At 36.1% G+C, this 22,629-nt stretch overlaps 1 protein-coding gene across 2 annotated transcripts; it reads right to left on the bottom strand.

Moving 5' to 3' along the window:
• Positions 1 to 625: 625 nt before the first annotated feature.
• Positions 626 to 20,970, bottom strand: LOC115491092 (uncharacterized). Of its 2 annotated transcripts, XM_072922367.1 has the most exons (8): positions 20,701 to 20,970; positions 19,297 to 19,351; positions 17,549 to 17,711; positions 15,501 to 15,623; positions 13,454 to 13,525; positions 11,505 to 11,593; positions 10,544 to 10,636; positions 626 to 3,383 (listed from the first exon to the last, which is right to left on the bottom strand). In XM_072922367.1, exons 3-8 carry the CDS (start codon positions 17,658 to 17,660, stop codon positions 3,195 to 3,197), a joined length of 678 nt encoding a protein of 225 aa, XP_072778468.1. In that variant the 5' UTR covers positions 17,661 to 17,711; positions 19,297 to 19,351; positions 20,701 to 20,970; the 3' UTR covers positions 626 to 3,194. The 2 variants fall into 2 exon arrangements, with proteins under 2 accessions (XP_072778468.1, XP_041567290.1); XM_041711356.2 differs by lacking the exon at positions 19,297 to 19,351 and having other exon boundaries at positions 20,701 to 20,969.
• Between the last annotated feature and the right edge of the window lie 1,659 nt (positions 20,971 to 22,629).

Below are 22,629 nucleotides of genomic sequence, written 5' to 3'. Positions count from 1 at the left end.
ATCTTTAAAATTAATACTATGTATATATAAAAGTAGCAATACTCAAGGGAGAGTGTTCTTCTGTTTGAACCAGCTGAGAACTACAAGATACACAAGTATTGTATTTACTGTGATGGCACCCTGACCACATCATCCTATCTAAGAAAAAGAGCCCTTGACATCAGATTGTGAGTGCAAGGTGAACATTTAACACCAAGGAAAAGGCATAAATGAGTCCTTCTATTGAGATGTTGTGTTACTTAAGATCCTCAACTGAAATTGCATAATTTGGATTGCTTACAAGTTTTAGCAGTATTGTAATTATACCTATGTGAGATCGTAATAATTTGTTTAGACTTTAGAGACATTTAGTGTCTACTGAATGTTGAACAAGAATTATGGCCCTTGGCTGCTGAGCAAGAGTTATGGCCCTGAACAGTTGCATCCATCAGTCAGATGCACTACAAACCTCATGGGTGGCCCTTGCTCAAGCGGGAATGGGGGAAGTGGTGGCATGCCATCACATGCAGACATAGCCTTGAAAATGCCAAATAGAGGCAAGAAAAATGACAATTTCTAGTTCAAATTTCTAGCTCTTTTGGCTCCCTATAATGAAGGAAGTTAATGTAACACAGAGAAAGATCACTTGCTTTATAGTTATTGTAGTGCTTCTCACAGGTTTATTGCAGGAACTCACAAATATGGTCAAAATACTACAAGTAATATATGAAGAATACTTGCATTACATTGGCCTAAGCAAACAAAATGCAGCACTTTATTTAAGGCACAGCTTTAGAAGGGCAGAAATACAAGAGCAACATATCTATATTATTAGTTTAATAATTATCACATCTGTTAAATGAAAGTTAAATAATATAATTGTTGTTTTAAGCAGGAAAATACTAATTATATTTCATATTCAAATGTTAGACACATTGGATTTAATTGTAAAGTGTTTGAAACTACATTTTTCTGAACTATACTTTTTCTGAAAGCCATTCTGAAATGGCTTTCATTTTCTATTTTAAAATAAAATTTCTATATGATTTCCACCTCACACATTAAAAACTTATCTGCCATTCACAAGACACTTAGATTAGTGGGAACTGGAAAATGTGAGTTGAAGGGATTTTTATGATCAAAATAAGACTTCAATAAAGATTAGGATAGAGAATTTTTTAACTTGCTTTACTATGTACATTTAGAGTTACAAAGTTGGCTGATTTTACTGTGATTGATGAGAAAAGAAGACAAATGATATTACTATCTTAGATATTAAATCCAAAATTTTACAAAGTTACCACTGCTGTATTCCGTAAAGGCTTATTTTCCCTTTAATTGCTAAAAAAAATTAAAGATGGCACATGGTAAAAGTTCAAAATTCTGCATATAACCATAATTTAAATTTTGACTATAAAATAGATTCAAATTTAACTGAGGTAAATGTTACTTTTGTGGTGATATCAGCAGCACTGATTTCATTAATATGCTTATATGCTTTGTACAAGCTTTATGGTGATGTGTCATCTTTTCATCAACTTGCCCTCTAGCACATTCTGTAATTTAGTGAGAGGATTACCCTACCCATAATAAATGTATGACTATGAAGTGTTAGTGTATCAGATAGTGAGATTAATGTACTTACTACAATTGAATCTATGTCTTGTGCAACATCTTAAGTAGTTTAAGTTAACTTGATTCTAGTGTAATAAATGCTGAAATTAATATCCAGACTTTTGGGTTTTTTTTCTTCATGCTAACTCTTGGCAGTTTATTGTACTCTTTGCAGGTCCAGGTGTTGTAAATATTATTTAGAAAATACTTTAAAGTTCTCTTCAATGAGTATTATAACCAACATAAAGATTTTCGCTATTTGAAGAATACAACAAGCAAGCTGTGAAATCTTTTAAGGTCTCATGCACCTATGGAATTTAGTTTACATCAGAAAATTGCCTGATTGCAATGCGCATTGGTGTGAACGACAGACTGATGTTAGGATTCCTATTTCAGGCGTGCATTGTTTATTATACTTACACAGGACTATTCTTGCAAATGTGTTATCTTGTAGGTTGTTTTGTTGCAACTAAGCAAGAGTCTCTTGGCATAGATGCACCATGTCTATCATTTATACACATACAGTCTCAAATTACTTGCATCAGAGAAAACTGCCACTAAATCAGAGAGGAATTCCATGTACAGGAATGAAGAACCAGATCTTTGACACTTAGTGATCCTGATAACTTTCAGGGGGTTTGCAGGGTTATGGTTTGCAGGGCAAGGTCTATGGACATTTAAGTGTCAACATCTTCCATTTGATACTGACAGACCCTGTTGCTCTTAGGTAGGTACTCCTATGTCTCCTCCAGTGTACCCCACATAAACACTTAGTGTTTATTTTACTCAGTAATTTTGAACATTATTGTTTTTCTGATGTTGTTCTGCACTCTGCTTTGCAATTGAACATGTGATTATATTTCCCTCCATGACTCAGAAGTGAAAGCCAATATGTCAGAGCAATTTTCTGCTGTGTTTTCAGGCATCTGTTTTGGCCCATCAGTTCAATGTGCCTCCCTCCCTCTGCCTGCACATTGTGCATCTGATGTTCTGTGCACATTTTCTTACAGAGCTGCCATGCTGGAGAGATGCTGAAATTGCATAATGGACTATATGGGCTGGCTTGGAGCTACAGGTGCAGAGACATCTTCTAGCTTCCAGCATCGTCCCTTATTCTCAGACAGAATCAAGACACCTTTTCTGACTCTTTCTCCAAGTTAGTCAATCAGGATATGCACATATGCATTTAGCAACTTCTGAAAATTTTCTTGTCACATTCAGGTGAGATTATAAGAGACAGTTTTTTAAAAAGTACAATGTTTATGACATGGAGAACTAATGGCACATTCTATGATCATATTCAAATATGTTCTTTATTGTTGCCATCTTTGAAATATCCCCTGTATATTTTCCCACACCAGAATATTTTGGTTCCTTAAAAACGTAATTGGTAGGTAAGACACAGAGACTGATCAGTTAGTATCAAGTTTTTCAAACTGGGCCTTCCTCTTTTGCTATTGAATGTACAGAAATAAAGAACGTTGGTGACTTAGAAATTAAGACAATGTAAAAATTTAGCTCAAACAGAAATTAGTTGATCTCAAACTTCCTCATCTTCTTAGGAGCTGTATGGACACTTAGGCCACTGAAAGGCAGACAAGTTACTTTTCCTGTAAATATGACACCCTGAAGTAAAAATTTTTGTCCTCATTGGGCGCTTTGTTTTCCAGCTTGCGAATATCAAGTGAGTCATCATTCACACACAGATAGTAACTTCTATCTTCATAGCATTGGAACTGCACTGAATCTCCTTGGTAATGCATGATGAAAAAGTTATTATCTTCACTCAGCTACGAAAATACACAAAGTAAAAAACACATTGTATTTCTAATGCCATTCTATAACATCAAATGTGACAAAAACTCATGTATGTTGTTGATTTGTTATATTTTATGCCTGTTATGCTTTTCTCCAGTGACTCATATTTACCAATTTTTAAATAAACCTTAGGCAACAACTAATAATTTTGAGGTAGATTCTGTGATGACTATGAATAAAAATAATACCCATGTCCCTCAAAGACTGAGTAATACCAGACTAACAGATGCATACCTTTGCTTCACTAAAACACCAGAACAGTTTCCTCAGTGTATTTACAATAACTTAGGTTTTTCATCTGGTTATTTTCTCACCCTAGGCCTACCTTGTCAACTGACACTAGCAGTAAAATGCTAATCCACAGTTTTTCTTGCCTCCTTTGACATAAAATCAGAATGTTACAGTAGAAATTACTCTTAAACCACTTTATTACCTGTGTATACTACTGTATATCTCCAGTTTCCAATGCATTTTTAAAAAGATCTATCTCTGGAGCAATAGCTATTGTCTAAAGAGCTACTCTGTGTGTGGGTGGAGGGGCTTTCATATGTGTTTGGGCTGACTGGGCACCTCAGGGTAGGGATGGAGAAATAGTTACAAAAAATCATCATGCCAGAGAGAGGAAGAATATGTGCTGAAATATGCAGAAACTGTTAAGCTTGGGGCACAAAGGGCTGCTGAACCTGCCCGTGGTCCCCAGCGCTCCTCCAGCACCTACCACGGGTTGTGTAATGCACAGGACATCCGAGCAGCTGCTGTGGCTGGACAGAGATTGCAGGGCACTGGGTGAGCCCAGCTGCTGAAACCAGCACCCCTGGGTGAGCACAGCTGCTGAAACCAGCACCCCTGGGTGTGACTGCTCACAGCTGCCTGGAGCCTGCTGGGGTGGGGTGTGAGCCCCTGCTCCTGTCTGTGTGCACTGAGCAAAGGAGTAACTGAGAATACTGTGTCAATAGTTACCTGATGCTAATAGTGGGACATTAATTAATAGAAGGTCAAGATTTGTGTTCCCCCAACTCAGCTTCCTGCCACAGAGCAGGGAATTCATAGTATCTTTTGGGAAAGACTGAATGTATCATAATCAAATTATTTTAACTTTCCTTTTGAGTGAACCCATTGAACAGTCTTGTTCCACCCATGTTCTATAACTCTGCCCATGTCCCATCCAGTTCTATAACTCTGATTAGTCTGGTGTATTATCATGAGGTCCCCTTGCTTAAGGGGAAAAAGGAAACTGAATGCTTGAGGAAACGCAGGAGCATATTTAAGGGTACCAGTTTGCTGGAGATTAAAGCATTGACAATAATCACCTTTTGACCGAAGGAGCAATCTGTCCTTTTAGCCTGTATGACAACAGGAGATGCAAAGAAAATGTCCTGCAGTTATAGCAGAGTACCTCAAGGAAACTTGAGGATACATCTTCTGTTATCAGCAAAACTATAATGGGAAGAAGCTAGAACATTCTGTCCTGATCAATTCAATGTAGCAAAAGTGTCTGCAGCTTCAATCAAAAATATTAAAATTTTAAAAAATACTATTAAGAAAGTTGAAGAATATTGGTCTTCGGGAAACAAATACCTTCTAGGGACTCAGAATGGTAAAAAGTAAACATAAAAGGAATAAGAAAGTTTGGTGAAAGAAAACCAGTAGAAGCCAGGAGAGACCATTGTATGTACAATGCAGAAATTCATGCTAGAGCAAGGGAGATTTCAAAGGCATTTTGTAAAGCAAAATTTACATGCTCACAAAAGCAGATTGAGATCCAGAAGTTTAAAAATACCTACTGTACCTGCATGAAATGATAGAAAATTAGATGGAAAACTGTAAGAGGAAAATGGTTTGGAGAATGACACTATTTGATTGGGAGAGGGAGAAGTAGAAGCATAACAAAGCACCATTGAACTCAGAGTAGAAGCATAATGAAACACCTTTAGGGCTGGGAGGTGCAGTAGGTCATTGGAAAGAACAAAATATTTTGCAAGAAATCATGGCAGAGGTGATTTTCTATTATGACCTATAAAGAAGGATGACAAGAAAACCTGGGGAATGTGGTGGTCTACTGCCAGATAAAATTCCTCCTGAGGACAGTTTCTGCAGTAGGAGTCAAGATAATTTGCAAGTTCCAAGAAAAAAGACTACTGATTTTTAATTACAATCCAATATTTTGTTTTCTATTGCATTAAGTAAAGAACAAATTTACAGCTTAGGCTTCACATTTAATGACAAAAATTTCACCTTTATTCATGTCCTACAGGTGATTCACCATGCACTTGAAATTGAACACATATGCTCATGTCAGAAAAATGCCACAAATATTGTCTTCACAGGCTAAAGAAGAAAAGGTCAGTGATGGGAACTACAAAAAAAGATGTGAGAGAGTAGTTTACAAATTTTAAAATAAATAGACTCAAAATTATATAAAGTCAGATCGAATATGGTACAATGAGCATTACTCCAAGCTAGGTTCAAATGCTGCATTCTAACCTAGGAAGAAACTAGAAGATAAGAAGAAATGTATTGGAAGGCCAGCTGAAACAGAGCATCTTGTGGTGTTATGATAGGTTACACAAAGGAGTGCAGGGCACACTGCAATCTACATTTCGCCTCAGATACAGCAAGGAATCAAAGGGCATGTGAACAAAGAGACATGAGTAGTGCAATGATGGTAAGCAGACAAGTAAATCTGAGCTGCTGCCTCAATTGCATCACAGAAGTTATGGGCGTTGGAAGTCATTACGAATTAGTTATGTGGTCTGTGGTTAAAATAGTCATAAAGCCTGGTACAGAGGATGGAAAATGTAGGATTGAGAGGATGGGTGTTTGCTTCTGAGAAGACTACTGCTCAGAGACTGGCTGAGCATTGGTCAGGGGAGAAGATGAGCAAGTGATTTTTCATCATTTGTGGTTTTTTCTGACCTTCATATGTTTTACTTTTGAGTTTTTTCTGAACTCAAAAATTTTCTTACTTTTGTTCTTGCTATTCTGTAATAAATTGATAGAGTGCTGCTGGCTCTCATGAATGTTAAACGTATATTATAAGGTTAAAAGATTTTCTGTTAAGATCTGGTGTTTTTTTCATATAAGTTTTGTAATGTTGAAAGTTGATCTCTGACCATTGGGAAAGTTGAAGCAAGAAGAACTGCACAAACTGCAAAAAGCAGGATGAAGGAGGAGCTGAGATGGAAGAGTGACATAGGCACAAGTGTGGGGAGGGTTGGCTTACCAGGGGGTTGGCTTGTCAATAGCATATATAAGAATTATTGGGCAGTGTGCATCTGGCTGCAGCTAAGCACCCAGCACTGTTTCTTTTTCCTTATTCAGTAACTTGTTGTGGTTCAATTATCCTTTTGAAATCTTAAGAAGTGAGGTGTAGATTCTTGCATATTCTCTCCCCTGTCCACTGTCACGGAGTGGGATTGCACGAATATCTGGGGCAGGGGTTTGGATTCTGGCTAGAGCAACACACCTCAGTCTATTGTTTTACCACAGTTGGTCCTTCCTGACAAATAGTAGGGCTGTGCTTCCAGCCCTGGACCAGTCAGCTCCCGGTGTACTGTACATCCCTCCACTGAAAGCAAACTTCGGCCTGCGCCAAAGTGATCAAGAAAAATGCTGTGGCAATATCAGCTGTAGCATTCACAAAAGGAATGCAAAAGCTGCCACCTTTGATTCCATTCATACCGAAGATGCAGGGTCTGATACAGCAGCCCTCAATGGCAGCATGACTTTGTTCAGCCCAGAGCAGTGCACTTTCAACTTTCATCAGACTTCTACACTGGCCATATGTGATTACTGAAGAGTGAGTGAGGCTTGCTGATCACTCCTTGGCTTTGCAAAAGTGAATCAACTTTTGGAGCAAAAAAACCCAGAAACCTCAAGCTGCATGCTGGGTGCCAAAAGGGCTGTGCCCCTGTCAGCCTGCTGCCAAGCACAGTAAAGATGGCATTGTGAGTTCTTACAATGTCAAAGCTTCAGAACCAAGATATCTTTGTGGGCCTCGCCAGATTTTACATGTTTAGAGTTTATTTTGGCCTACTTAACTGGAGTAAAGAGTAATGTCTTTCATGACTGCGTAGCCTCTGGTAAAATCTCTTTCTTGTCTTCGTCAAACTGCTCAGTAAAACAGAGGGGACTGTGGAATAAAAACTGTTACAGCTCTTAATAGAACTTTCACAGCTGCAATCTTTCAGTCCACCCAGGCTTGGATATTCCTGTCAAAACTTTGGGAAATGCTGTCCAGATACAATGATCTAATAAACTTGCATTATCCAGCAAGGAACAACATCTTGAAGAGAAGCAGCCTGATCCAGCAATTGAAATTGTTGAATTCTATCCTCTAGTATTCTTTTAAGAAAATGTTTTAATTCATGAAGATTTAACAGAAGGAAAATTGAGTGCTACAAGTACTTAAGAAAAGCTGAAAGTGTAATGAATACATCCTCAAAAGTCTGAGGGTAGGAATGGGTCAAGAACACATAAAATATTATGGTTGAACCAGAACAGTAGTTACACTAAAGTGAGACACTACAGGTAAGTACTGAAGAAGATGTGTGCTTCTTTGATAACCATTACAGGCTCAGTAATTTCTGCACTTCTGGAAGAGTAAAAAATAGAAACAGTAAAAAAATAACACAAAATTAATGCAAATTGTAAAATGGGAACTGTCTTACCTACTGGGAGAATTATGAGCAATGGGTGGGGGAACTGGGAAAACCTTTTAAGTGGAGAATCTAAAGTGAAATACTGTTCTGTAGCTCTGACATCATTCTGTTGTGCAGTTAACTGCATTGTCTTCTATGATATTATAGTTTATGATAAGCATGGTCTATAATAGAGTTAGAATAATCACAATTGTAAGTAAATGCTCCTGAGTGAACTCTTGGGGCCAGCTTCTCCACTGCTGCTCTGGCTGGGATGCTGCCTCTGTGTGAACAGTGTGAGGCCATAGTTTTATCTACAGTGCAGTTTTCCATTCCTACCACAACAGCATTGCAATAAATATTGGTTGCCACCTGTGTTGCCTTTCTGACTTAATCCCCAATCAGAATCAGATGTTATTGTAAATTATTATTTGCTGTAATTATAAATTATTTATTGTTATTACAACCTAATTAATATTTTAATTAAGTTTAATAAAATATGTTTAAATTAATATTGATTGTGAACCATATTTCAATAGCCTTGGTTACAGAAATGAATGTTTACTACACTATATATAGCTCTTCCTGGTATAATGAGAGGGTCCACACATTCTCATATTTCTGCTAATTCTACTGGCAGTCTTCAAATAAAAAAAAAGAAAATGCCCGTCTTTAAGATTTACTATTCAAAGCTAGCAGAATAAATATCACATTGCAGATCTGAATAGCTTTGTCATTATCCATGAGAAGTATTTCTCCATCTCAGTGCACTACTCCCACACTTTCTCATCCTAAGGACAATGCAAGCACTATTCATCATGCTAGGAATTATTTACTGATCAGTACACTCATTTTAGAATGGTTATTAAGGATCCCATGATTCAGAGTTGCCTATGATTTTGCCTCTTTACCCAACAGGATGTGGTTCAAGTGCAGGCTTCTGATTTCTCCTCATACAAATGAGTGACATTTTTTCTTCTGTTTCAGAGTATCAGCAAGAAACCATGATGAGCAGATCACTATCTGTCTTACTAGGTAATGAATGGGTTTCCAGAAAGAATTTTGCATTTTAATTATGTTTAAAAACCCAAAGTGATACATAGGTCTCTACAGGCAATTGTTACAGCTCTTTCCAGATGCTGCGAAAAGATACTAAGCCTCTGTGAACAGCTCCACAGAAAAGGCATGTATTTTTATGTTAAAAAAGTGCATGACACAAAAAAGTGTATTAAATATAATGCTCAAAATTCAATATGACTGTGATTGTTTACAGCATACAAGGGGGGGGGGGGTACTAAAAGTTGTATTAAAATTTTCCTAAGCTTTACTGCTTTCTCCTTCTGTAGGGAGCCAAGAAATATTAGTGGCAGATGAGTAACTCAGCAGAACTTAACTGAAGGACCCATTTAGATTTTCCAGGCCCAGAATGCAGCAGATTTATTAATTAATTAGTAGTAGTGTAGCTCATGCCTTTTGAAAACCACTTCAGATAGACGTCAATTTACCAGAATTATTAATTCTATGCTTTATGATTGAAGTCAGCATTTTAGAAATTTTGAGCTGGGAATTTAAGGTTTTCAGGGTTTCAGAGTCTCTCTTATGAAGTTCTGAAACTACCTGGGTCCAGATAGCTCTAATTTTGCCTATTGAAATTGGAAAGTTTGGCTTTTCAGTTGAATGATAAAGTCACAGGGATACAATTCTAATAAAAAATATTATTAGCTACATAGTTTTTCATTTTCTGTAGGTTTATAACTTCTATTACCCTAAAGTTTAGGTATCCCAAGAGTATCCCTAAAGTTTAGGTATCCCAAACTAATTTCCGTCATGTGGGTACTATGTTTTATCATTTCTATATAGAAAAGAATCGACAAAACCAAGCTTTTGTTACAAAAATATGTGAAGAAACCACCCAGTTATCTGTATTTCTTTCCACAATGCATTAATCCTGATTCATAATCATCTGATGATATGAAATTAATCAGATGAATTTCTGATTCATCTGAAAAAATCCTGAAAATGACAGGGTCTTATTACTTCCCAGAAGTTTATGACTAATGGATTCATTAGTTCTTAAAACACCACAACTTTGTAATCTGATCCTTCTAGATCTTCTAGATCCTATCTGCTAATTTACTCACTCAGATTTTCAGCCTCTTGCCTAAGAATTTGTATTAGATAAAATCTACTTTGTATCTACCTCCATTTTGTATAAGCATAATAATACAGGAAATATATCCACCTTTCATGTTTTAATTGAAAGTCATATATTTTGCCTGGAGATTGAAGGATGTAGTCATAAATACAATTCAAGGGAAAATTTTGTGTTTTCCCTTTTCTGAGAAAAAAACCCAAAAAATCAGCTGAAAGACAAGTAAGCAATTTGTCACTTAATGAGTAACAGGATGAATTTAGCTGCCCTTTTTACACACCTGTATTTGCATACACAGTCTCACACACAGGTTGATATTTGTTTGATCATGATTGTATACCTGTTTAAAGTCAGGATCTTCATGGCTGCATGTTTTCATATTACATCTCTCCAGTGAAGGACCATCTGGCTCTGAACAGGATGCTTTTAAAACCTGTGTTTACAACACACATATTTGTTAATTTTGTAATTTAATTTGGTAATTTTTTCATATATTTCACTTTTCAAACCCATCAGATGTGGCAGTAATTCTAAAGAAAATTACCTTTTTTTTGAAGTTCATTAATTATTACATTCAAATAATCCAAAATTAATAAATTTATAAATTATTGAAAAACTTCCATTAATATATTCCACCTTTACCATTTGCAATGCAAATTAAATTGGGTTGAAAGCAAATACTCAAGACAGTCCTCCAAACTGTGTAATGCCCAGGTCCTATTTAGAAATGCAGCCCTGACTGAACTTCCTCAGACAGATTTTAGCAATGGTTATAATCCCTCACTGGGGAAGACTAGCCTTGCCTTCCCTTCCCTTCCTATCAGAAAGAAACCTTCACAAGGCTGGAGAAAATGGGAATTCTTAGACACCAGATGTTAAATGTTTGAAACTGGATGTTCAGCTGTGTTTTCTCTTTATCACATTCCTTGTCTTGTAATGTGGGTTCATTGGAAGAAAATAATTTCCATCTTAAACTCATCTCTTTCCAAGGCAAGATTTCTGCTTTTTACTCCCCTCTTATCTTCCTGCATGTTTTCTGGCTAAGAAGCTCTCTCTTCTTCCACAGAGACTGGACCCTAACATCCCTGACTATCTTCAAGTGGCAGTAGTTAACTACACAACCCAAATTTTTTGCAATAAACTTCTTTGAGTATTTCCCAAAAATAATTAAGGGACATATTCAGAAGTTATGAAATGTGGAAAGTGGTAATAAAAATGGATTTGAAAACTTCTCTATAGGAAATTGTCTTATAGTAAGAAAGAGAACCCACATGTTATAAAGAAAATAAACAACTTCTTACCTTTAGAGAGAGATGCTTCTTACCCTTGCACAACAGGACAAATTCATTAAGCTTTGATCTCTGTGTAAGGCTCACCAAATTTTTAGAATCTGTTTTACACAGAGGAGAATATTGCAATAATATGAGTATCACCTTATAAAATAAAGAGCTGAATATGCTCTACAAAGAGTAAACATAGTTTATAGGCATGGAAATAGAAATAGATACAATCACTCTTCATACCATTCTCTTGTCTAAAGTATTTAAAGCCTGTGACTTTGTGAGACTTTAAATTTGCATACTTATCTGACTGACTTGCAAACTTATTTCAAAAAACACCTCTTGTGCTTTTAAAATTATTCCATTTAAGGTAAAAAATATAAAATAAATTAGCAGTTGATCTATATTTAACTGCAGCAGCTGAACATAAACTTAAAAGACGTTAGTTTATTATGCAATAACACAGTTAAGAAGTTTGGAGGTTTTTTACGTATTATCAAAGGCATTTTTTAACTTTTGAAGGCTATTCAGAATTAACAGAATGTATTCATCTCACTTGACTAATTTTAGATGCTCTTGGCCCTGATTTTACTTGCCTTAACTTTCCTTAACTGTAATGCTTTTGTATTATTCTTCTGAAGGCATTTTTCTGAGATAGCTATAGCATGAAAATAGCATAAAAATCCTTGTAAAAAATTGAGAAAAACTCAAAGTGACTATGCTTTATTCAGTTTAAATGAGTATTTAGATAAATCTGGTAGACCACCATAGCAGGCCTACAGTTCTGTAATTTTTATTACGTTTTGTGACATCACCTTAGATTACCTCAGCTGCAATTGTCCAATTTCAGTTGTAGCATTTAAGAGATATATCAACAGGCAAGAAAGTTTTCTTATCCAAGTCAAGAGTGTTCTCTCTTGAAGGTAAGAGTGACAACAAAAGAGGTACGCAGGAGTTCATCCAGTTGACCAGAGACATGCATCAACATGACTTATATCCTAACTATCCTTGTCTTTCTCCTTCTGTAGAGTTTATTGTGACTTGCTTATACATTGTTAAATCTGACTAAGTCCAAAGGAGCCCAGCTTTTCTCTATCACCTCTAAAAGAGGTGACAAGTGGTTTATCAACCAGCCAGAGAATGGCAAGGAAAGTAAGGAACTTTTCCATGATTGTATGCCAAAGATACTTCCACTCTGTAATGGCTTTTGAATTGATTACCTTGTCTCTCTGGTCACTAAAACCTTATCAGAGTCTAAGGGGCAATTTTAAAATCCATGCAAAGAAAATGCCTTGAAATGAAATAAATTTAAAAATGTCTTTCTTGGGGATATCCCTAAAATGTGAAGCTTTGGGATTTGAGAGGATATCAGTATTTTTATGCTGTTCCCTAGAAATCTCATTTGTCCCTTCTTCAAGGTGCAGTAATGGATTGGATTTGTTCTTATTGGTTACAGGAGCCCTTGATGTCTGTAATTAGAGTGTATTTTTCTTCCAATCTAATACCTGAACTAATATATCCTTGATTTTCTCAATAATTTTTTAAGTGTACAATATGAAAGCTGTGAAAGAGTGCCTCCTCTTTCTTCATATTAATTTCTCTTTGGTTTTCCTCTCCTGCTAAAACAGGTCTTCACTTTAAGACTCATATGCCAGCAATGTAACACCCACACTTTTCTACAAAAAAAATTTTGTATGTTCCAGTTTGTATACAATGTATTCCCTTACATACATTTTTTTTTTCTAATCCAAACCACTACTCCTAATTTACAAATTCTGTAACTTTGAAGATTTTCTCATGGAACACAGAAAGGCTCTTTTATTTTTAGACCTGTCCAGTAACCTGAGCTAAGTGAAAAATCTGATACAATATGTTACTTCAAATGGCAAGTCTATGTGTAAAACACTGCTACCATCTTCTCCTACACTCAAATGTATCTTCAAAACCAGACCCTAACAAAGAGATGATACCTTTTTTTCCCACAAGACGTTTATCAGTAACTGCTGCTCCATTCGTTGTGAACACACTTAACCACGCAATATCTAAAATAGAAGGTATTTAACAAATATGTGGAATTAGAGAGCTACATTCCTCATAGATTTAAAAAGAATACAAACAGTTTCAAGAATTGTTTTGAAACATAATCTGAGAAGAAGTATGTAATAACAACAGATATCAGATTTCTTTTCTTGAGGGTCTCTGAATTCATTTAACTCTGTAAGGCTGTACAGTTAGACTTGTGAACAGATACACTGAAGTCTGAACACTGAGCCTAAAAAGTGTATTGATTGCTTAATTTTCTTTTGCAACAGAGAATGCACCTAAGAACCAGGAGGTTGGTGGCCAGCTGTAAAGCCTGGTACACTATTAAAGAGAAGCCTGAAGTGCTTTGGCAGTGAAAGTGAGTACCTTAATGTGAAATGTATGGGATTGGAAGGCAACAGGTAATGATAGCAAGTGGTTTCTGGCTTTTCTAACGTCAGCCTGAATCACACAGCCAGTCAGCTGGGGAAAACACCACCCACTTCTGGTAAAAATGTCACAAGCATCCTCATTACAACTGGTTCCTAATATTATGTTGTCTTAACTGCATCATGAATATATGTCTTGGTGCTAATGTGCACAATAATATTACACAGCATTTCCCTTTTTGTTGTTGTTGGGGTTTTTGTTTTTGTTTTTGTGTTCTAGGAATATCACTGTCTTCTATAGGCTTGTCAGACTATATATCTGTCCATAAACTGCTTCCATTATATTCCTATACAGGTTTTGGTTATGTTCATAAATTAACAATAATAATTGTCTGACTCCAAAATTTGATGGAGTTATCAAGGAAAAGATACTGAAAAAATATATAAAACACACTTAAGTACCCTATCAGCGTAGCTGTTGTTATTCTCAATTTAATAGACGTTAAGTTTTAGTAATTCCACAGCTAACTTAAAGATTTCAACCTAGTTGAACAGTTTTCCTCTTTTTTGGTTAAAAATATGTTTTATTGAGGTTTTTTTCCTACTTTCACATCTCTGGAAATGGTGTCATTCTAGAATAATTGCATCCTTCTGGAATAATTGCATTAGATATTATTTAACTATTCTCTAACAAGCCTTTGCGTGATGATACTTACGATAACATCTTTGGTGTCAAATACTGAAGCCCCAGTTGAGACAAAGAGTTAAATTACAAACAAAATAAGCTCACAAATTCCAAAATGTGCCCTATTCTCCATTTTGCATTTGTTCTTTCATTTTGTATTTGTTCTTGAGCATTACCTTTCCTTTGTCTCTCTTTAGAGCTAAATGTCTAGACTTCCCACTAAATCAAATGAGTGTGAATAATATAATATTATCATTTAAATAGATAATATACCTACTGTAAATCTGAATAAAAGTTTTCTTGTATCATTATCAATATTCATACAGATCCAATATATTGTTATATCTACAGAGACCAGGACCACAGAATCATTTAGGTTGGGAAATACTCTTATGATCATTGAATACAACCATAATCTGACACTGCCAAGTACACCATATTCCTAATCACCTCATTCAAACACATAAATCCCTACAGGGGTGGAGACCCAAACACTTTCCTGGGCAGCCTCTTCCAAAACTTGTCAGCACTTGCAACGAAGACAGTTTTCCTAATATTTAATCTAAAGTTCCCCTGGCAAAACCCAAGGCCATTTCCCCTCATCCAGCCTCTTGTTACCTGGGAGAAGAGACCGACCCCCACCAGGATACACCCTCCCTTTGGGCAGCTGTAGAGATAAGGTCCCCACCCCGAGTCTCTTTTCCTCCAGGCTAAACACCCCCAGCTCACTCCAGTGCTTCACACCAGACGTGTGCTCCAAACCCTTCCCGAGCTCCATTGCCCTTTCTGGACATTCTCCAGCACCTCAGTGTCTTTCTTGAAGACAGGGACCCAGGGACACATGACACATAATAGTACATTTGAAAATATCCTGAGTACTATACATGCAGTTGGTGAGTTTTGGTACATAAGGAACATTACCTTCATGGGATTGTGAATCCTTGGTAGATATTTCATGATGACCATCCTCATCTATATCAAAATGCACTGTTTTTGAATCTTCAGTTAGTATAAAACATTTCGATGTTTTCCGCAGACTAAACACTAATAAAAATGAATTATAATTAATTTTACTATCAACAGACAAATTACAAGATTCCATTAGAAAAATATCAAGTCCAATTTTTAACAATCTTTACTTTACTTTACTTTACTTTACACATATACATAGAATATATGTGAACTATGAGCAGTATAGCAAACATATACTAGAAATTATCCAGAGGGTTTAAGCAGCTGTTTTGAGGGTTTGGTGTTGGTGTGAAGAAGGAAAATAAATATTTATTTGCTTAGAAGTTTATGTCAGTGACCAGAAAAGATGCATCTCAACCTTTTAGAGAAATAACATACGAAAACTTGAGTTTGGCAAAATAGATTTCAACTCAAGAGCCTAAGTAATAGTGTAAGAAAGCGACATGATGGACTGCATGCAGATAGCTGTGTTGAAAAAGAGTAAAGATTAATGGGGACAGGATGAATTTGAGCGTGTGAGAGTGGGTCTACATTTGCAGTTGACTGGTGAATGAGTAGACTTAGAGTAGCCAATGCAGCTCTGTGGGAAACCTGAGCCAAAGCAAGGCTGTTCACAGAAGTCTGTGAATTGAGAGATGTGAAAAATAAAGTTGTAAGTTTCTTTATGAAGAAAAGAAGAGATAAAGTAGGGAATGTTTCTCTGCAGCATACTGTTTATAGACTAGTTTCCTGTATTTCACAACTAAGTACTTGCCTGTTTCCCAATTTTGCATTTTGAATATTGGATCTGGCTGTAAACAGGACTTTTAGGTTGGAGTGCTTATGGTTAGCTAAAATAGCACCATTTAGTTTGGGGATTGGACAGCTCATACTTCAAACAAACAAACAAACAAACAAACAAACAAACAAACACAAACCAACAAACCCAGGTCTTTTTAGCTAAAAGCTTCCAGGAGGGAAATTGTTGTCTTTCATTCCTAAACACAGCTGTGTTGTTCTGATGCCAGAAGAACGTATGTCCGAACACTCGGGTATCAGACACCTCCAGAATAACACTATAAGGCACAATTTTGATTATGTTCAGCTTAACATTGTTTTACTGAAGGAGGTTTGATAATTTCAAATGCAGTTAAGAAGTTTCTGAGATGACACAGACCTCCAGGGTATGCTGTGAGATAAAAATCCTGTCTTTACCAGGATAATTAGGCAAACAAAACAACAGGATATCCAGACTGCATCAGCAGTAGCATAATGCTTTAGGAATGCTTGATTTCACCAAAAACTTTTTTACTTATTTTATGAGATAATTCCTCTGAAACATCTGTATTTACGCAAATATTTGAAAAAAATCCATTGTTTCCAAGAAGCTTTCTTTCCACCCTGTTTAGGCTGAGCAGAAACTCTGCAAAAAGAGAAGGATGATGCACATCCTGACAGTTGAATCACACACTTCAGAAGTGGCAGGTTCTGTGTTGGACCTTTGATTACATGTATAGCTGATTTATGGCTGGACAAAAGTTTTCTCTTCAAAGGCAGATGGCAATTAGGCTTCCAGAAAAAAAGATGTGTTGTTCTAAAAAGCAACAGAACAACTACAATAATCAATACAGCAAACCACTAAAAATTTTATATTGAAGTAGCTATAGTGTAAGAATTCCACTTACAATTAGAATTACAAGAACTAGTACAGTGCCCAAACTAGAATGGTTGGCAGGTCTGCTTATCATTCACCCTTTTACAGAGAGGTATATTTGTACATTGGGAATTACTGGTCTGAGCATGGTGGGCTGAAAAATGTAATGTAGGTATTTTAAAGGAATATTTATCTTCTGGTCATTTTAAAGGTAGCTTTTGGGTTTATTTTTCACCAAGTATTTTTATTTTTTGACAGCATCATAGAAAAGCTGTTCTGCATGCTTAATTTTGTTGGATTTTGCCTTGGATTGGAATATTCTTTTCAAGATTACAATCACATCTGTCACACAGGTAAGAGTTACCTGTCTTCCCAGGAGCTGTTCTTGTATTTCTAAGCAGAAATTTCTTCTTCACAGTCTGCCTTCTATGGAGAGGCATTTGACAAGGCTTTCTACGGCCTGAGCGGAGCAGCATTGCAGAGGTGCTGAAGATGTTGATGATCTCACTTGACTTCTGTTTTGAGTCCTAAAGTAGGAATTAGAATTTGTCACAAGACTTTGTGCTTCCATTGAGAAACAAGTTTTCAAATATAATTTTGATTAATGACTATTATTAGAAGTAAATAAACTCAAAAAATGCTTGATTGCTTGCATGATCCAAGTCTTCGTCTTGCAAAGCAAAAATACTGTGTTTCCAGTGATGGTAAATCAGTTAACTATCTAAATTTCCACTAAGATGCACGCCAACGTGGATAACGCAGTCATGTTGAACAAAAATATTTTGAAAGACTTCCCCTTGGATAATATCTAAGAAGTGTTTGTGGCTTTAGTTTTTGTCAGTCATAGGAAGCCAGCTACATTTTGCTAACTGATTTGAAAAATCACATTAATTTTGTGAATACAGTCTAAGATAATTGCCAAAGCATTCATAAGTGATTGAAAATTATGCTAACTTCAAAACAGCATAATCTGACTCTCAGAGGTATACATAGGTATATTGCAATCTTAAACCAAAGTTCAGAAAATCTTGACTTAGAAATGAGGTCTGGAATTTGGAAACTTGAAGAATATGTTATCATTATTAAGGAAGATCAGATTAGATACCTGAGAGGTTGACGTCTAAGAATGTGAACTACTTTGATGGTGAAACCACCCAGGCAGCTACTAAGGTATCCTGAAGTTGCAAGTTATATCACTGTATTTCAGAAGAGCTAAGGATGTTACTTTGGTCTAAAGAAAGGGAAGATGAAAGCCTACATGCTCTCCTGAAATTACCTGTTTATGACAAGTGTTTATGGCAAGTGCAAACCAAAGAAAACAATGAGCTTCTATTCAGTCTAGTATCCTGGTGAATGAAACAAGTGAAGATGGGTACAATTTTATTCCCATGTGGCTTTGCACAGAATAATTAAATGTCTGTCAGACCAGAAAGATTATGGCTCTGACACAAGTGTTATGGTTTGTAAATTCACCCAAGGAAGAGTAGGGCAGTTCCCTTTTCTGGTTTGGTTCACTTCCCTGATGGAAAGCTTTGTATTAAATTTTGACATGAAATGAAAGACTTCTGTCCCTGGTAGTTATCTTTTACCAGACTAAAAGGAATAGCTAAGGCTCTTATTCACTCTCTTCAACTCTAGTTATAACAACATTCAGTTAGATAACTGAAAAATGAAACATTTATTATATGGGATTGCTCTTCATTGTATCATGAGTGATAACTTGCAGTCAGAGGTAGAAAAAAAAGTCTGGGTCTTCCTTATCTTGCCAAAACTGCTTTATCACTGAGCATTCTTAACAAAACAAAACATTTTTGTATTTCTTTCACTAGGAAACTTGTCTCTATAAACTTCCACCTGAATCGGGCCCTATGGCGTGTGTGGACAGTAATGCCACCTTGTGGATCTTTAGAGATCTAAGTCTCCAGGCGTTCATTAAGATTTAAAAAAGCATTAAGATTTTGCTAGGTCTATGAGGCTCAAAAACACACAATCACTTACTCAAGTTTCCTACTGAAAACAAGTGTAATGTTTGGCTGCTATTGATCAGAGGTTCTGAGGATCCCAATTCCCGGTTTTGATCTATGTTCAGAGTCTTGCACCTGCATTACTTACATTCAGAATGGTTAGAAAAAAAGGAGAATGTTCACAAGTCAGGACTGAGGAATTCCTGAAGAGGACAGACCAGTTGAAAGACATTTTCAGAAACATGTTTAGGAAGTGGATAAATTCTGAAGAAATTTTCTATGATAAAACTTTCTGTAACAGGTAACCTTGATGTCATGAAGGACTGTACTAAATTTTAATTACTTTGTCTTGTTTAAACAAGTAGAAAATAGAAAATTCTGTGGTAGAACTTCACCTCTGTTGGCTCTCCAGAAGCCAATTAATTGTTCTCCAGAACAATTAAAACTCCTTACAATAAATAAAACAAGTTTTCACACCATTAATTGCCGTGTATTCCTTAAGACTGAGTGACATATAAATACTCCAATTTCAATAAACCTTTCCTATCATTACATGTTCTTGCATACATGTTACCTCTGCCCACATTTTTCATTCTTTGTCATGGTCTTTTGTGCTATGTGCATCTTCCTATGTTGATTTTTTTATCCTAATGTCTTTCATACCTATTTCTTCAGTTCTTTTCTCTCTTCTGTAAGGTATACCTTGAAGAGGACTAGGAAGATTTGGATATTGCTCTTGGCTGCAGATGTGTCAACAACTGTTTTCATAACTTCGATCTGATTAGTTTCATTTTTATCTAAACTAAGTATAAGGGAATTAAAGTTCATTAAACTGCTGAAACTAGCAGCAGTCTAATTACTTCTAATAAATTAATGAGAATGTTTCTGATCAATGACAACAAGATCACACTAAAAGCAGAGGAAATTTGAAATTTTTTTACTACTACATGGATTATATTAGTTCATTGATATGAAGACAGCAAAGAAAACCTGTTATATAGTCTCTCTTGCTCCCGTTGTAGTCTTGTTTGTTCTGTCTTTCATTTAACCACAAGATTTATGTGATCATAAAATTAAACTAAATCAAATTCAGTTCATAAAAACAGCATTTAGAATTTTGGAGTTCGTCCATATGGTGGTATGTTCCAAATATTATCTCATACCTTGTTGACAAATTTCTAACAAGATATGTCTAAGATCCTTGCAGGGTCAGACTGTTTTAGTTGAGTGCATTGGGATAGCTGTCAGGCCTGCTAGCCAATATAGTAATTCCTCCAGGTTTATTGCAATTTAACAGTGGATTAAAAAGAATTTTTAGCATCCTATATCTAATAAAAATGAGGCTATAGTTTCATTCAAATCAGACTTTACAAAATCTATCATCTAAACTAGACACAGGAATACACAAAAATGCATATTAACTAGATGAAGAAAGATTTCTTAAGAAAACTTTAAGGTCAACTGAAAAAATCACTACTTCATAAAATTTCAACAGTCTGATAACATAATCTTAAATTATTTAAACCTGCTGTAATCTGCCATTCTTGCTTACCTTATTTTGTGTGTTTTTGCTCTGCAAGGATACTTCTACTGAACAGAATGCTAGAAGCAGCTGTTACCGCCAATTTATTGCCTGAAGAGAGGGCAGGAAGCCAAACCTCTGAATAAAACAGAAGTCTGACGTGGATCTAATCTTCTAGATCCCTACGCATTCTCATTCATATCAACATTCCAATGGTTTTAACTATTCCTCAAATTACAAGAGGTTTGGAAATTGTAGGAACAAATATTTAAATGCCTGTTTCTGTATGATGCCACAGAAGCTTTTCTATCTAGAACTGCTTACAAATTTTTAGCCACTAGTCTTGTGCACTCTATTCCTATATTTTATGTCACTAGTATTGTTCTTGTTATCTGTCATTCTTCCAGGGCTGAGTCACGTGCAGATACTGTATATATAGTAATATAGACATATTAAGAGTAGGAGCATAGCCTCTGTTCTAGGGAGCTCAAACCAAACTTACTGCTTGGACTGCTTGTGACACGAGTGAACTGCTAAAAGTGGATGTGATACATTTTTTTGCCCATGAAGCCCTGGTAGTATGTAGGTTTTCATTATCGAATTTGGCATGTTCAGTTGGCTTTATCTACCTATTTACATTTCTAACCCTTCACTCCTATTGGTAAGTCCTCCCTATTCATATTATATAACCTTTTTTTAAATTAGTGAGCCTTGCATATTTACGGGAGTGAGTAACATTTTTTTTAATCTCACTGAAATGATAAAAAATCCCCCAAAACAATTACATTTACTTTTTTTTTTTGCCAAAGTTTTCTTAAAATCAAGAATCTACTGTTTTTGTCTAGAGTTTGTTCACTGTGTAAAGAAGGTTATATAATTTACCTGTGTTTGGTTTAAGAAAAGTCTTTTTCATTTTCTAAGCCCTCATCAGACACTAGAAATGTATTGGGTCAACAGAAAGGCCTTATTGAAACATTTATTTAGTGACAAAGCAATGCGATGCTTTGAAAGCTCAAGTCTTTGCCTATTACCCAAACAGTCTGCAAAATGTGGGGAAGTTTCTAAATGACATGATGTAAAATTGTCCTTTCAGTACATAATTGTCCTAATTTTGTGTGGGACAGAGTAATTTTCATGCTGGTATATGGCAAAATTGTGTGATTTAGATTTAGGATGAGAATAATGTTGATAACAGACTGATGGATGAAGAGTTAAGCATTAAGACAAGGACTTTTGCTATTTCTCACATCACACCACCAGTGAGGAGGCTGGGGGACACAAGTAGCTGGGAGGGGACACAGGTGATATAGCTGACTCTGACAAGCTGGAGGGATATTCCTTATATATGGTGTAAAGTTCAGTAATATCAGCTGCAGATAAAGCTGACTGGGGGCTTGCGAACTGGCTGTGTATCAGCTAGCAGGTAGCTAGCAGCTGCATGGTGTATTGCTTGTTTTGTATATTCTAATTTTAATGATAGTTATTTTTGTTTCCCCTCCTGTTTCTGGCCTATTAAGCTATCTTTATCTCAATGGGTGAATTTAATGGTTTTTTCCCCAGTCATCTCACTCATCCTGTGGTGATGACAGGGAAGTGAACATGAAGTTTGTATGGTGTTAACTGCCTGCTGGGTTAAACCACAACAGTCCATCATGGGTGTGAAGGGTTAAGATAACCACTGTTCTGACATGTTAAAACAAATTTGTTATAATTAGTTGCATTGGTTTAAGAGTTGTTAGCCACAATGTTGATTTATTTGATCTCAATGTTGTTGTGTATTCTCAGAGTTGCATTGGGCAACACCTTACTTGCTGTGTGTGCTCTCCCTTGTGTCATTTCTCAGCTCTGGGTTAAGGTTACATTTTGTGCTTTGTAAATGGGGTTTTGATATGATAAGATACCTGTTGGCAGGACTAAGGCAGTGTGTGCACCCAGCATTGCTGCTGTGCCTGCACGGCA

This window comes from Taeniopygia guttata, chromosome Z, assembly GCF_048771995.1.
Source record: "Taeniopygia guttata chromosome Z, bTaeGut7.mat, whole genome shotgun sequence".
NCBI classification, from domain to species: Eukaryota; Metazoa; Chordata; class Aves; order Passeriformes; family Estrildidae; genus Taeniopygia; species Taeniopygia guttata.
This window is presented reverse-complemented; position numbering and strand designations above follow the sequence as displayed.